Genomic DNA, 13,783 nt, shown 5'->3' with positions numbered 1-13,783 from the left:
AACTGACTTGTGAAGCAACCTTGTTTCTTGTCTAAATTTAAACTGGAAAATAAAATAAAAAAAGAAAAGAAAAAAATTTTAATAAAAAAAGAAAAACAGAAAGTTAACATCATTGTAATTGTTACTTAAAGCCATATAATCAATAAGATATAAAATGGAGTCAAGAAAGATGTGTTAACTTAGACTACACACATATATTTTAATGTTCAATTCTAAATTCAAGGGATTTATAAGCATTTGAAACTGTTTCTATGATACCATAAGGTACAGCATTACACAGTAATTGTCTCAAATCCATAAAATGTTCAGCACTGAAAGTGGTATATGGACTTTAGATAACAATGAATGGTCAACATAGTATTATCAATTTAAAATAGTACCATTTTCAGTAATATTTATATGAAATGTAAAATATTAGTCTTTTCTGTCAACTGCTGTAAAACTTGTGTTACTCCAAGAAATTAAAAACTTCTTGTCTCCCCCACCTTGTAAGACTTTCATAAAATGTTTTCATTCTCCCCTCTTAGTCAAACCTTTCTAAAAAAGGCCCTTCTGGATTTTCAAAACTTAAGTGACGTAGTGACTGAATTCTTCCCACTGTCCTTCATTTCCTCTGTGCCAGATTCTTTTAAAAGTAGTCAATCTTGAAAGATTACAAGGTTGGAACCCAAGCACTGAGGGAAAGGCACAGTCACTATCTGTGTTAGAATAAAAACCAAACGGACACACAGTCTCTGTGTGGTGCTTCCTCCACTTTATAAGCAGAACAACCTTTTGATAGGGTAAAGTTTTGTCTTGAGACATTTAGTTTGGCATGGTGGTCTTTCTCTTTGTGACCCCAAAGCTATTTCTAGATGTTGACCATGCATATTTTAGTGAAGCAGATATCTAGAAGAATCTATATATTTTATGCTCAACATTGCTTTGAACCAGAAAATTCTCAAAAGTAGATTCTATTAGCACTTGATTTTTTTCAGATATCCCAGTATAGGGATGAGAAAGTAACTGATACAGAAAATTGGTGGCAAAAGAGTCCTTGCTGAAGGAAACATGACCAAGTAGTTTTTAACTCTTCTTCCCTCTAACTGAAGGCGGAATGGGATATTTCAGTGGGGAATCAGCAGGGCTACTAGGGTAGAGGCATTCACAGTACATTCAGGCAAAGAATCTGGCTATATCCTGCCCATGTCCCAATTTTGTAATGACGCTGAAATTAAAATAGACTAAACAGTTTGTCAGAAAATTTCAAGACAGCATAACATACAGTCTGTTCTGTGGTACCTGGTCACTGAGTTTATAGATATTGATAATGAGAATCCAAAAGCAGAATGGTATTAAAGATGTAAAGTTGTGTGAAGAAAACAGCATAAGTAAATTTAAAATTGCAGACAAAGTAGTTGGGAAGAGAACAGTTGAAGTTATTTTTTTAAAAGATTAATGTTTTTAAGTAGAAATATTGAGGTGTGTACGGGGACAATAAGAAAGTTGCCTCAAGAGCAAGAGGCTATCCTTGGAAATCTCCAACTTGTGAAAATGCAAGTTTATTTGAAAGGAGAAAATGGGTCCTGTGAATGGAGGTGAAGAGGTTCCCTGATAAAAGACAGAAGCATAAGAAGTTGTTTGCCCACATTCAGCCAGTAAAGTGTTCAGAGGTCACTTCTGCCATGGTAGAATTCGACCATAGTACATCTCAAACTTGCAAAAGAACCTGGCAGTATGACTCAAATCATAACTAGTTTTGCAGGCATACAGACTGTGAAAATTATATCTTCATAGGGTCTTGCACCAAGGTTATAGAAAGCAGCTCAAGTTAGTCAATGTGTTGTAGAGTTGAGCCACATGCAAAGCTGTGAAAATTAAGTGTTAGTTACAATGGAGGTATTGAGTATCAGACCATGAGGTACCTCTTTTATTTTTTTTTGGTTTTACGAGACAGGGTTTCTCTGTATTGTTTTGGAGGCTGTCGGTCCAGCCCGGCCTCGAACTCACAGAGATCCCCCTGCCTCTGCCTCACGAGTGCTGGGATTAAAGGCGTGTGCCACCACCGCCCGGCTATAAGGTACCCTCTTGAAGAAAGTGGCAGTCATAAAATGCAGCTTGCCTAGGAAAGATGTTACAGTGTTCTTCAGGGTGCAGAATGGTAGGAGCAGGACTGCCAAAAGTTTTTAGAGCCAAAATAGTGTCATCAAACAATCCAGATGTTGGATATGGAGCTTTGGAATTTGGTTTTTTTCTTGCTGTCCTTTGGTACTGCTTTGGTTTGATCTTTCCTTGATATTCTATTCTTTTCTTTTGGAACAAGAATATTTATTCTATGCCATCATACATGGGAAATATGTAACTTGTGTTTTGATTTCATACAGGATCACAGTTAAAAGTTTGTCTTGAGTCTCAGAATTTTTGGGTTCTTTAACAGTATTAAGACTGTTAAACATTATAGGAATTTTTGGAGTTTAGCTAAATGCATTTTACATTCTGAAAATGACCATTAGTTTTTTGAGGTCCAGGGATATAATGGTGTGTCTAAAAAGTGATGTGTTAGTAGACTGTTTATCAGTTAGGAGTGCTTTTTGCTTTTCAGATGACCCAGATTCAGCTCCAACTTTTGGCCTCTGTAGGCATGCACTCATGTGCACAGCAAGTTAGAACACACAAACATAAATACGCATAACTAAAGTCAAAATAGAATCTAAAACTAAAAGGGATATGTTTGGATGTCAAGTGTGAAGAGACAAACTTGTGATGATTGTTATTCTCAAAATGAATGTGTCTAGATAATACATTTGTCTTTAAGGGCAGAGAGGTTTAAACGAGGAGGGAAGGAACACCTGAAAATGAGTGGTAACATGCCGTAGACTGGGCCCTGTGCTGAATAAAAGGGAAAATGGATAATGACTACTAGCATTTGTTTCATCTCTTTCTGCTTCCTCCCTGTGGAAGCCGTTAGGTGATGTCATTACCTTTCATGATGAACTGTAGTACCTCTTCATACTGTGAACCAAAGCAAACCTTTACTTCCTTAAGTTGTTTCTCATCTGGTATTTGGTGATAGCAACAAAGTTACATAGCTTATACTGCTTCTATTATGAAAATAGATAAGCAGTTTGACTGAAAACAGTATTTCACTACCTTCTAAATGCTTCACCTTTGTAACACAGTTCCTCTTGTTGTGGTGACCCCTGCCATAAAATTACTTTCATTGCTACTTCCAACTTTAATTTTGCTACTGTTAGGGACACCTGTTATGAATCCTAATGTAAACATCTGATATGGAAGATATCTGATATGTGACCCCTGTGAAAGAACCCCATTTTCCTCGATATCCATAGGTCACCAGTCCATGATGTCAAAGGTGCAGAAGTGTTAACAGAGAGCTTTGTATAGCCTTCCAGGATACTGCTTCAGTGAGACAGCTTAATTTTATTCAAGAGTATAGGGGATATGAAGGATTGGGGATGGTATCTAAGGAATCACCTGGTTGGCATTAAATAGCACACTCTTATCATAAAGCTCCTAGTGCAAGTCTTAGTTATCATCTGTGGAAGCATAGTCCTAAAGCATCTACCACATTGTCTAATTATCATATGGATGATAAGGGGAAAGCTTCGCAAGGAACTCTACCAATGGCCTTACTAGAGTTAGACTAGGCTTCTGGACCTAAAGACAGTCTCCAAATAAGATCAGATAGATAATAGGGAACCTTCTGTTGTGGAAAGGAGGTCCTCCATGTTGCCAAACTTGGAGAGACTTGCCAGGTCATGGTAGGCTGCAACCTTCAACCACCAGGGCCTCCCAGCAAACCCCCAAAAGGATCATGATCCACAGGTTGAGAACCACTGCTCTCAAGTAAGTGTAGGGTGGTTCTAATAACATTTTATTAGCATTGTATACTATTTCAGTTCTGGGGCTTTTACCATACCATACATGCAGAGAGGAACATGATTTCCCTTTACCCTGCTTGATGCTATCCTAATGGAGTTTACCTAACATGACTCTATCTACCTGCTAATGGTCCTGTGTTGGACAGTGATTAAAGACAAAAATCTTTCAACTGGGGATTAAGAAGCACTGATTGGGAAATGAGACAGCAGGATAGTTAAATAGGGAAGGGCTTGAGCTTCCAAGGAAGAAATTGTGTTCACTGGAATTGTAAGAATATTTGGGGATGACGAAGATTTCCAGTTCACATTTCCCTTACCAAGCCAGCTTGCCCAGAAGCAGACTTGGAGAGAGAACTTTGGTGCTTAGAATGGGCACTGAAAGGTGCCCTGGGGATAGGTGTGACTCAGTTAGTAAAGTGAATGCTTGGTTTTGATCCCTAGTTGCCACAGAAAAATCCTGGTGTGTTAGCATACCTGTAATCTCAGTGCCAAACAGGTGTTCACTCAGAACAAGCATAGCGCATGTGGCAAGTTCCAAACCAATGAAAGACCCTGTCTCAAGGGTGACAGTGTTCCAGATAACAACACCTGAGGTTGTTTCAAGTTGCGCACTTATATGAATTGACACCAACATGCATACATACATTAACCTGCATACACCTGAACACACACACACACACACACACACACACACACACACACACACACACACAGGAACAAACATAGACAGTGTCATAGATAGACACAACATCATAGATGGAGAGAAAGGAAGTAGAACCAGACACAAAGAGAAGGTCAAAAAGATGTAGAGTGGCATCAGCTCTGGCCAGCTTCCCAGGAAGTTCTGAAGCTACAATTGACCTTCAGAGTTGCATCAAATATGGGCCAAGATAGCCAAGCTTTGATATTGCCACAACTATCGGTTATTTTATCCAATCTGCTCTGGGAAAGGCTAGGACCTGGAACAGGTCAGTTCCCTGGGGCTGAGGCAATACTTGAAGATGCTCAATACACACCCCACTCCGAGGGACTAAGAAACAAGTCTTTCTTGCTGCATAACACATTAGGTATCTGCCACATCAAATTTACTTATTTCAAAGTTACCCAGGGGCCTTGACTCAAGTTTCTCTGTGAATTGGTATACACAAAACACAGGCAAACATTTTAATTTTAAATAAACTTCTCAAATAAAAGTTTGACACACAGAAATTTTATAACTACTTTTTTTTGCATTTATTCAAATTTATTAAGAAGAGACAATAGTCCAGTGCTTTGATACTGGCTTACAGCATATTGGTTTTTCCCATCTCAAAGTACCTTCTTCGATTCTCATGAAAATTCTGTGAAAAAAAAAAGATGAGCTCACATCTGTATTTGCCAGATAAACAAAGGAATTTAGGACACATAGATGGCATGTCCAAGGTCACAAGCTGTTCAGTATAACTCGCCTTAATCTTGCCCATCCTATTCTAACACTCTCAACCTCTCCTCTCCTACACTTAAAATTTATCATGAAATCCACCGTGGTTTTCTTTTAAAAAGATAAATATCCTCAGTATCTGTAGAAATTTTCCACATGTTCTGTTAGTGACCTTTCTTATGAAAACAAAAAAATTCTTCCTGTCATGGTGGTAACAGAGTTTCCACTGTATTACAACATGCCTAGATGGTCAGGTGGTGTCAGCTTTTGATCCAGGCAGTAGCTTTTGCTTTAAGTCACAATATCAGAAAAGAAACTGCTGCACTTTCATCTGTTTGCTCTGAATAAGCTCTTCCTGAATCTTCATAGGACTGATTGGTGTTTTCTAGAAAAATGGGAAGTATATTAAATTCTTCCTCAAAATTTATATGGCAAATGCAAGAATATGCCTTAACATAACAGTTCCCAGCTTTCCTACTGCTGTACCCTTTAATACAGTTCCTCACATTGTGGTAACCTCCAACCATAAAATTATTTCCATTGCTATTTCATAATTGTAATTTTGCTACTATTATGAATCATAATGTAAATATCTGTGTTTTCCGATGGTCTTAAGTGACCCCTGTGAAAGGTCATGACCCACAGGCTGAGAACCGCTTCCTTAACCAAAAAAGGAAGGCAAAATAAGCATAGGTTGGGGCTTACTGGCCAAGAAGCGGGTATTTGGTGTGAGCATGTGGTACCTTCTTCAAAATTCTGATCAGTTCTCCAATTCTTTTTAAATCACCAAATTTAAAAAGGCAATAGAAGAGTTGCTCCAGTTCTCCAAAAGAATCCATGCTGTACTCCACAATGACAGTTTTACTACATGACAAGTCACAATCTTTTATCATTTACACACGATCCAGTGACAATGACAAAGGCACTCCAGAAATCCAGGTGAAGTTGTACTTTGTCTTCAAACTATGAACAAAGAATGAAACAATAGACAGGGAATGCTTAGGGGACAGTCTTACAAGGTAATGCTGACAATGATTTTCCTCTGACAGAAAAGTCTGGTGTTCATTCGTGTGCTGGGATTTCAGTGGGATAGGAACATTTATATATACTTGCCTATTAGGAACTTTTATGCAAGTCAAAGGCCTCATTTTACTGACTTCCTTAGCTTATATGCAGTCTAAGCTATACAGAAGCAATGGATGTTCTAACTTTCTCAAATGCTCGTGGGTGAAGTTTGACCTAAAGCATTCAAGGGGATTTCATACAGATTTTACAGACTCCTACTGAAGTTCACGGCCTTGAAGGTACATGGGTTTCCTTTTGAGCGAGAGCATAGAGCTCACTAAATTGGATAAAGTAATTTCTTGTTGCTTCAGGCCACGAGCACTTACAACTCAGAACTTCATCTGTCTTTAACCCTTAGTGATTTATACATTTACAATATAATCATTCTTAGAAATGAAATTATTTTACATATTTAAGTTAATTTCTGAGCTGTTATTTCTTATTTATCAATGTCTATCTCATATTTTGGAACCAAAATGTTTTCATGTTGGCTCTCTTAATGTATTTGAAAGCTGAGTTGTCCTTGTAAAAGACATCATCCCCCTTGGTTTCCCCAGAAACCTGGTTTTCCTCTCTGGGCAATTTTATATATTTGTTATTGCTCTTTCTTGTGTTATTTACCTCTCATGTTGGTGTTTGATTTATGTTCCTCTGTTCTTGCTATATATAGTTTTTCTAGGCAGTATTTATGTTTTAGATATTGTCATGTCTTTCACATTTCCCTGTTTAGTCACAGATTTATTCTTTTTATCACTTAGAACCATAAATCTTCAGTGTGTCTGAGAACTAGTTTATTTTTTTCTTATTGGGAATTTACTTATTTAGTTACACTGATGGGGATTGTTACTTGGGGCTCACTCATGGTAAGTAAGCACTGTGCCACACAGCTGGTCCCAGGCCCATGCATGCATTTTTATAACTGTCATTATTCTCTGCCTTCAGGATTTTATAACTATCACAAACTGAAGTTCTGTACTATTAAACAATACATAAATACTTTTTCCTCTCGCAGCCTCTGGCAACCTTCAATCCACATTTTGTCTTATGAATTTGACTAGGTATCTAGGTATCTCATATGAATAGACTCATGCAATATTTATTTTTCTTACTGTGTTTAGTAGAATGCTTTGATGATTAATCATTGGTGTCACATTTATCATCAGAATCTCATTCTTGTTTAGGCCTGAATAATGCTCCTGTGTCCATAGATATCACAATTTGTGTATTCATTCATCTCTTTATGGACATCCAGGTAAGTCTTCACTTTTTAGCTCCTGCTGCTCTGAACATTAAAATGCACATATTTATATCTCTACTTTCAAAATCTTGAATATATCCTACGAAATAGAATTGCTAGATCCTTGAATAATTCTGTTTAACTTTTAAGAAAATGTCCAACTCTTTTTCATTAAGATAATACAGTTTTGTATTTCCATAGGTGTAGCATAGACCTTTCAATTTCTTCACATTCTTACCAACTATTCTTACTTTCTTTTCTCTTTAAATAAACAGGTTATTGGATTTTAATTGCATTACTTTGACTGTTGCTCTGAATGCTTATTGATATCTGTACATCTTCTTTGAAGAAAATCAAGCTTTCTGAACATTTTTGAATGACTTATTCTTATGTTACTGACTTTTGCCAATTTTATATAGTCTAAATATTAATCTCCTCATGTATATATGATTCACATGTAGTTTCTCCCTGCCTTGTGAGTTGCCTTTTCACCATTGCTTGTGTTCTTTGCCTGAGAGTTTTCATTCCAGTGTAATCACGTTTAGCCATTTTTTCTTTTGTTGCAATTCTTTTGTTGTCACATTCAAGAAATCATATTACTAAATAAAATTTCATCAAGATTTTTCATGTTTTCAATTTGTTACTCATTCATTTGTGTCTTTAAGTTAATTTCTACACATTTACTATAGGTCCCTACTTCATTCTTTTGCATGTGGATGGTTTGTTTTCCCAGAATGATCTATTGAGAAGACGGCTCTCCCCCATCAATGGTCTTGATACTTTTGTTGACCATCATTTGACATATGTACAAGGGTTTATTTCTGGACTATATTCCATTTGTCTATATATGGGTTTTTTATGTTTTCATTTAATCATTTTGATTACTGGAATTTTATAAGTCTTAGAGTCAGGAAACATAATTTTTCTGACCTTGTTCTTATTTTTCTACATTTTTTTTCTTTTGCGATTCAGGATCCCCTTGGAGTCTATATAAGATTTAGCATAAGTTTACTATTGCTCCAAAAACATGTTTTTTGTTTGTTTGTTTTCCTTACAATTTCCATAGAACTGGTAGATTGTCTTTCTTTTTGAGACAGGATTTCTCTGTGTAGCCTTGGCTATCTTTGAATTCACTCTGCAGACCAAGCTGGACTCAAACTCACAGAAAACTGCCTGCCTCTACTCTCTATTTCCTGAGTGCTGGGATTAGTCTTGCATCACTGCCATCCAGCTGTCATCATATAATTTAGAAATGATCTATTTTACATCTCAATCTCAGTTCCCTCTCCCTCCAGTCCTTCCATGCCACCCACCGATCCCCCAGCCCATGCCCCATCCACTCCCCCCGGGAGGGTGAGATCTTCCATGGAAATCATCAAAGTCTGTCACATCATTTGGGACAGGGCCTAAGTCCCCCTCTATATATCTAGGCTGAGAGAGTATCCCTCCATGGGGAATGGACTCTCAAAGTCCATTTATGCACTAGGGATAAATACTGGTTCCACTGCCAGAGGTCCCATAGATTGCCCAGGCCTCCTAACTGGACATCCAAGTTCAGGATGTTTGGTTCGGTCTTCTGCTGGTTCCCCAGCTGTCCAACTCGCATCTGCGAACTTCCACTTGCTAAGGTAGGCTGTTTCTATGGGTTTTCTCAGCATGGTCTTGACCCCTTTACTCATCCATCTTCTCTCTCTACAACTGGACTCCAGGAGTTTGGCTCAGTGCTTAGCTGTGGATCCCTGCTTGTGCTTATCAGCTACTGAATGCAGGCTCTAGGATGGCATTTAGGGTAGTCATCAATATCAATATGGGGGAAAGGCATTTAGGTTAGCCTCTCTACTATTGCTTAGATTCTTAATTGGGTTCATACTTGTGGATCTCTGGATGTGCCAGATTTGTCTTTAAACCTATAATGGCTCCCTCTATTAAGGTATCTCTTTTCTTGCTCTCCTCTATTCTCACAACTCAATCCTCTCCACTCCTCTTCTCCCCTCCTCTCCTCCACCCCTGCTCCCTACTTGCTCAGGAGATCTTGTCCATTTCCTCTTTTCCGGGGGACCATGTATGTATAATTCTTAATGACTGGAGTCTTAAGTTAATTTCTAAGTATCTTATTCTTCTTGAAACTACTATAAAGTAATTGTTTTTTAATTTTTTCTTTTAGGTTGTTCACAGTCAGTATATAGAAGTACAACTGTCTTATGTGATTTGATTTTATATCCTGTACCTTTTAGAAATTTTATTAATTTTTAATGTTTGTGTCTGAACACACATACTTCTGAATTTTCTGTATATAAGATCACATTTTCTGAAAATAAAGACAAGTTGACTTCTTTCTTTCAATTTTGGATAACTAATCCTAATTGATTATCCAACAAGAATTTCTATATTATATGGTGTTAAAGCAGTAAAATTGACATTTTTGGACTTGTTGTTATCTTTCTGTTTTGTCCTGAAAATGTTCAGTATTTCAGCTGAACATGATCCGTGTTTTAGGAAGCTCAAGCCTTTCTTTCTCCATGGACACCCAATTGGTGCAGCACCAATTGGAGAAATGCTGTTCTTTCTCACTGAATGGTTTCTTTCAGCTGTTATTAGTAAGTTGCTCATGTGTTTACAAACCTATTTCTGAGTTCTCTATTCTGATAGCTAAATTTCCAGCATTATTTCAAGATAACTAAGACAACTGGAAATTGCAAATACTGTTTAGATATTCTAGAACTTATACATTTCAAAATACATTTGAAAATAAACTTGCCTGTGTCATCAAAAATGAACGTGAATACATAAAGAAATGTCACTGAAAATGTAACTCCATTTACTGTTAAAATGTGTGTTTTGGGTATGTTGAGCCTTCTAATGCATGAATATTTATTGGGTCTTTGATTTCATTTGTATGTTGCAATTTGAGGATAAAGGTCCTATATAATTATATTAAATCTGTGCCATAATATTTTATTTCTTTTGGTATTGTGTTTTGACTTTAATTTTCTAAATGCTCATGGTTTATATCTAGAGATACATCATTGGAGGAAAATATTTTTACTACTATCGTTAAATTGGAAGCTTGCTAGTGATTTTTAGTAGATGCATTTTATCTCCCCTGTATTTCTAATGTCCTCAAATTTTTATTCATTGGTATGTATTATTTATTGTAAAATGTATGTTTCTGTATAAATTGATGAAATTTTGAGTTTGTTAGAATGATGGATTCCATTGAATATATATATGCAGCTCTGAATTCCTGATATACACCCATGTACAAATAATGTTCAATTCTCTTTCTCTTTATGCATTGTAAGATTCAGGCTAATATTTTTCTTAGTTCTGGGTATGGAATCTGTGGCAGTGTATTGCTAGGCAAGACCTTTCTCAGCCCTTCTTCACTTTTGGGGGACAGTATCCAGGTAGACCTTCAGCAGCTCATATGGGTCTTGAATTCATGATTCTCCTGCTTCAGCCTCCTCAGTAGCTGGGATCAAAGGCCTGTACTCCCACACTCAGTCCTCTCCCTTACCTTTCAGGAACTTTTGCATGTAGGTTTATAAGCTACATTTTTATAGGACTTCTCTGTGACAGTGTTTATTTGGTTTTTGGTATCAGGACAATTATAGCCTCATAAAAATGATTTGAAACATGTGGTCTTGTTTTGCTTTCTGGGAAAAATTGTGTCAAACTAATTCGTTTTCCAGTACTTGGTGCATTTCTCTAGTGAAAATGTCTAAGTTTGGTGGTTTTCTTTGGAACAGCTTTGGGTTACTTGTTTTTATTTTTCATTTATTTTTATTTAAAAGAATTTGTTTCCCTATCACAAAAACAAGCCACACAGCCAACAGCAAAGTTCATAGTTACACTAATGGTGGCACTTATTTTTAGAAGTAGTTCCAGGGCTATTCAGGATGGCATTGTTATGCTAATACAAAATTATATTATTGTACAGATTATATAGTTTGATTTAGCAGTGCATGCACTTTTTATTGATATCAAAGCACAAGCAAACTACATCTGAATGAAATGTTTCCTGGATTTTGCATCAACACAAGTCCACATACAAGAAAGTAAATAGAAAATATTATGCTAGTGACCCCATGGGCAGCAATATGGTTGGTGAGTGGAGGATTGGGGCCATTTGACCAACTCCAAGCGTTGATGAATGTAATGACTTTCATAATATGAATGGGAAAATATAATTTGATAGACTAAGATATGTATCTTCTCCATACTTAGGAATATCAATGGAGAACAGTGATGATCCATCTGTTCCATGATTTTGTTTTGTAAGGATTTTTTTTATTTGTGTGTGTATATGTGCCTGTATGTTTGTATGTGCATCGTGTGAATGAACGCACCAATGATGCCAGAAGAGGGTACGGGATCCTCTGGAGCTTGGGTCACCTGGGACCCACCCTATTTGTGTGCTGATAAATGAACCTGGGACCTCAGGAAGAGCAATGTGTTCTTAATTGTTGTGCCATCTCCTCAGCACCAGCCCCTGCCATGATCCTGTTTTGACATGGAAGTTACTGCACTAAGATTCCTATGTGAACAGACAAGTCACCAAGAATGATAAGTATCTACTGTTCACTAGGAAACTGTCCGAAGTTAATGAGTAAAATGCTGTACTAAGAGATAAATGTCCCTGTTTTATAGTCTACTATTCATTTATAGGATCAGATACCACAACCTAGGGATAGCTGAGGGTGGAAAAAGTTGACTCAATTCCAAGAATAAAATCTCTTGGTTGGATTTGTGAATCTCTTCCCGACTCGTGTGGAGAGTGACTATTTCCAATAATATGGGTACCTTTGAAGGCTCGGGGGTTAGGGGGCATTAGACAGGGAATAAGGGTGGGGTTGCAGTTGGACCACAATGTATCCTTCCAAACTTCACCACAAACACCTTTCAACAAAAAACATGTGGTCTCTTGCTTCCAAACGGCCCTGTGCGTGCTCATTACCAGCCAGTCTCCTTAACTGTCAAGTCCAGCCTTGAAATTGCATTGAGCCACCCAGGTTTTGTCTGTCAGGAAGACAGGCAAACAGTCAAGGAAGACTGGCTCAGGAGTGAGTGGAACAACAGGGCAACTGACCCGGAGTTTCGAGTCCACAGTATCAAAGCGATTGTGGATTGGGCCAAGAGCCCATCTTCTCCTACGTGCCAAATTCCTAGTCTAAGAAATCCCTTATGATGCTTCTTCAGTGTCTGCCCTATGGAGCTTCCTTCCAGGAAAGGCACAGCATCCCCAGGGACATCCTCACTTGAATTGCTACTGCCATCCAAAGCTCAAGAGACCATTGCTGACTAAAGGACATGATCAAGCAGAGGTGACAGCAGATGTTTCTGGATTCTCGCACCACCTGATCTTTCAGAGGGCCAGTTGAAGGGCACCGAATATCTCCTGGGAAGTTATTTCGCTTGCCGAATCTCAGGTCCTGTTAAATCCAAATCTGCGTTTTAATTCATAGTCTCATTAAAGTTTGCGAAGCACAGGACCAGGTGATGGCGAAGAGGCTCCTAGCGAGCGTCCTGATGTAGCAAGCCTCCTCCGCAAAGGTGCTACACAAAATTTGGAGAAACTGGGATGCACCCGGGAGGGGGGGGACGGATGGACAGGCATGCAGGAACAGCCCGCAGGGGGGTGGTAGAAGGAAAGTGTGATCCGATTGGCTGCTTTCTCCAGCTCAACGTGCAGACACTCCCTCCACACTCCCCCTTTTCACCCCCCTCAATTGCTACAGCTTTCCTATAGCCGGCTGGCCCGAAAACCCGGAGCAGCTGAACAGTCTCAGCGGACAGTCCTCCTAAGGGCGAAACCAGGCGGCTTGGGCATGCTCAGTTGCTGGGAGAGGTTTGGGAGGAGAGTAGAAAGCTTAGGCTCTGCCCCCACCCCTCCGCTAGCCCCCGCCCCCCCTTGCCCCTACCCAGCCGTAGTAGTTCCCCAGCGTGCGCCCTGGGAGAGCAGGAACATGGCGCTCGGAGCGATATAGCAGATGTAGCAGCAGAGGAGAAGCAGATGAGGCACCACGGCTTCGCTGCTGACAGCCAGACATCAGGTAGGCAGGCGCACGGGGCAGGTCGGCTTGCATGGGTAGCCGCTCCAGGAGGGGCACTTGCCAAGATGCGCACAACCGGTACACCGGGCATCTGGCTTAGAGAGGATGCGAAAAGAGACCTTTTGAC

General features: G+C 38.8%; 1 protein-coding gene and 1 long non-coding RNA gene across 4 annotated transcripts in view; one reads left to right on the top strand and one right to left on the bottom strand.

Annotated features, from left to right (window-relative positions):
- Positions 1 to 5,117: 5,117 nt before the first annotated feature.
- Positions 5,118 to 13,600, bottom strand: LOC121140536. The gene is made up of 3 exons (XR_005877436.1): positions 13,525 to 13,600; positions 6,007 to 6,264; positions 5,118 to 5,221 (listed from the first exon to the last, which is right to left on the bottom strand). It is a non-coding gene; the product is annotated as an uncharacterized LOC121140536 (long non-coding RNA).
- The window catches only part of Pak5 (p21 (RAC1) activated kinase 5), a 279,635-nt gene continuing 279,340 nt past the window's right edge, over positions 13,489 to 13,783 (top strand). The window contains exon 1 of one of the 3 annotated variants that reach the window (XM_040746372.1): positions 13,489 to 13,656. In XM_040746372.1, the coding sequence (XP_040602306.1) occupies positions 13,617 to 13,656 (40 nt within the window). In that variant the 5' untranslated portion in view covers positions 13,489 to 13,616. The remainder of the gene's footprint in view (positions 13,657 to 13,783) is intronic. The other 2 variants (XM_040746373.1, XM_005068684.3) reach the window with 2 other exon arrangements.

Source organism: Mesocricetus auratus, unplaced genomic scaffold (assembly GCF_017639785.1).
Source record: "Mesocricetus auratus isolate SY011 unplaced genomic scaffold, BCM_Maur_2.0 Super-Scaffold_100004, whole genome shotgun sequence".
Taxonomy (NCBI): Eukaryota; Metazoa; Chordata; class Mammalia; order Rodentia; family Cricetidae; genus Mesocricetus; species Mesocricetus auratus.
Note: the sequence above shows the minus strand (reverse complement) of the source record. Positions and strands in the feature narration are given on the sequence as shown.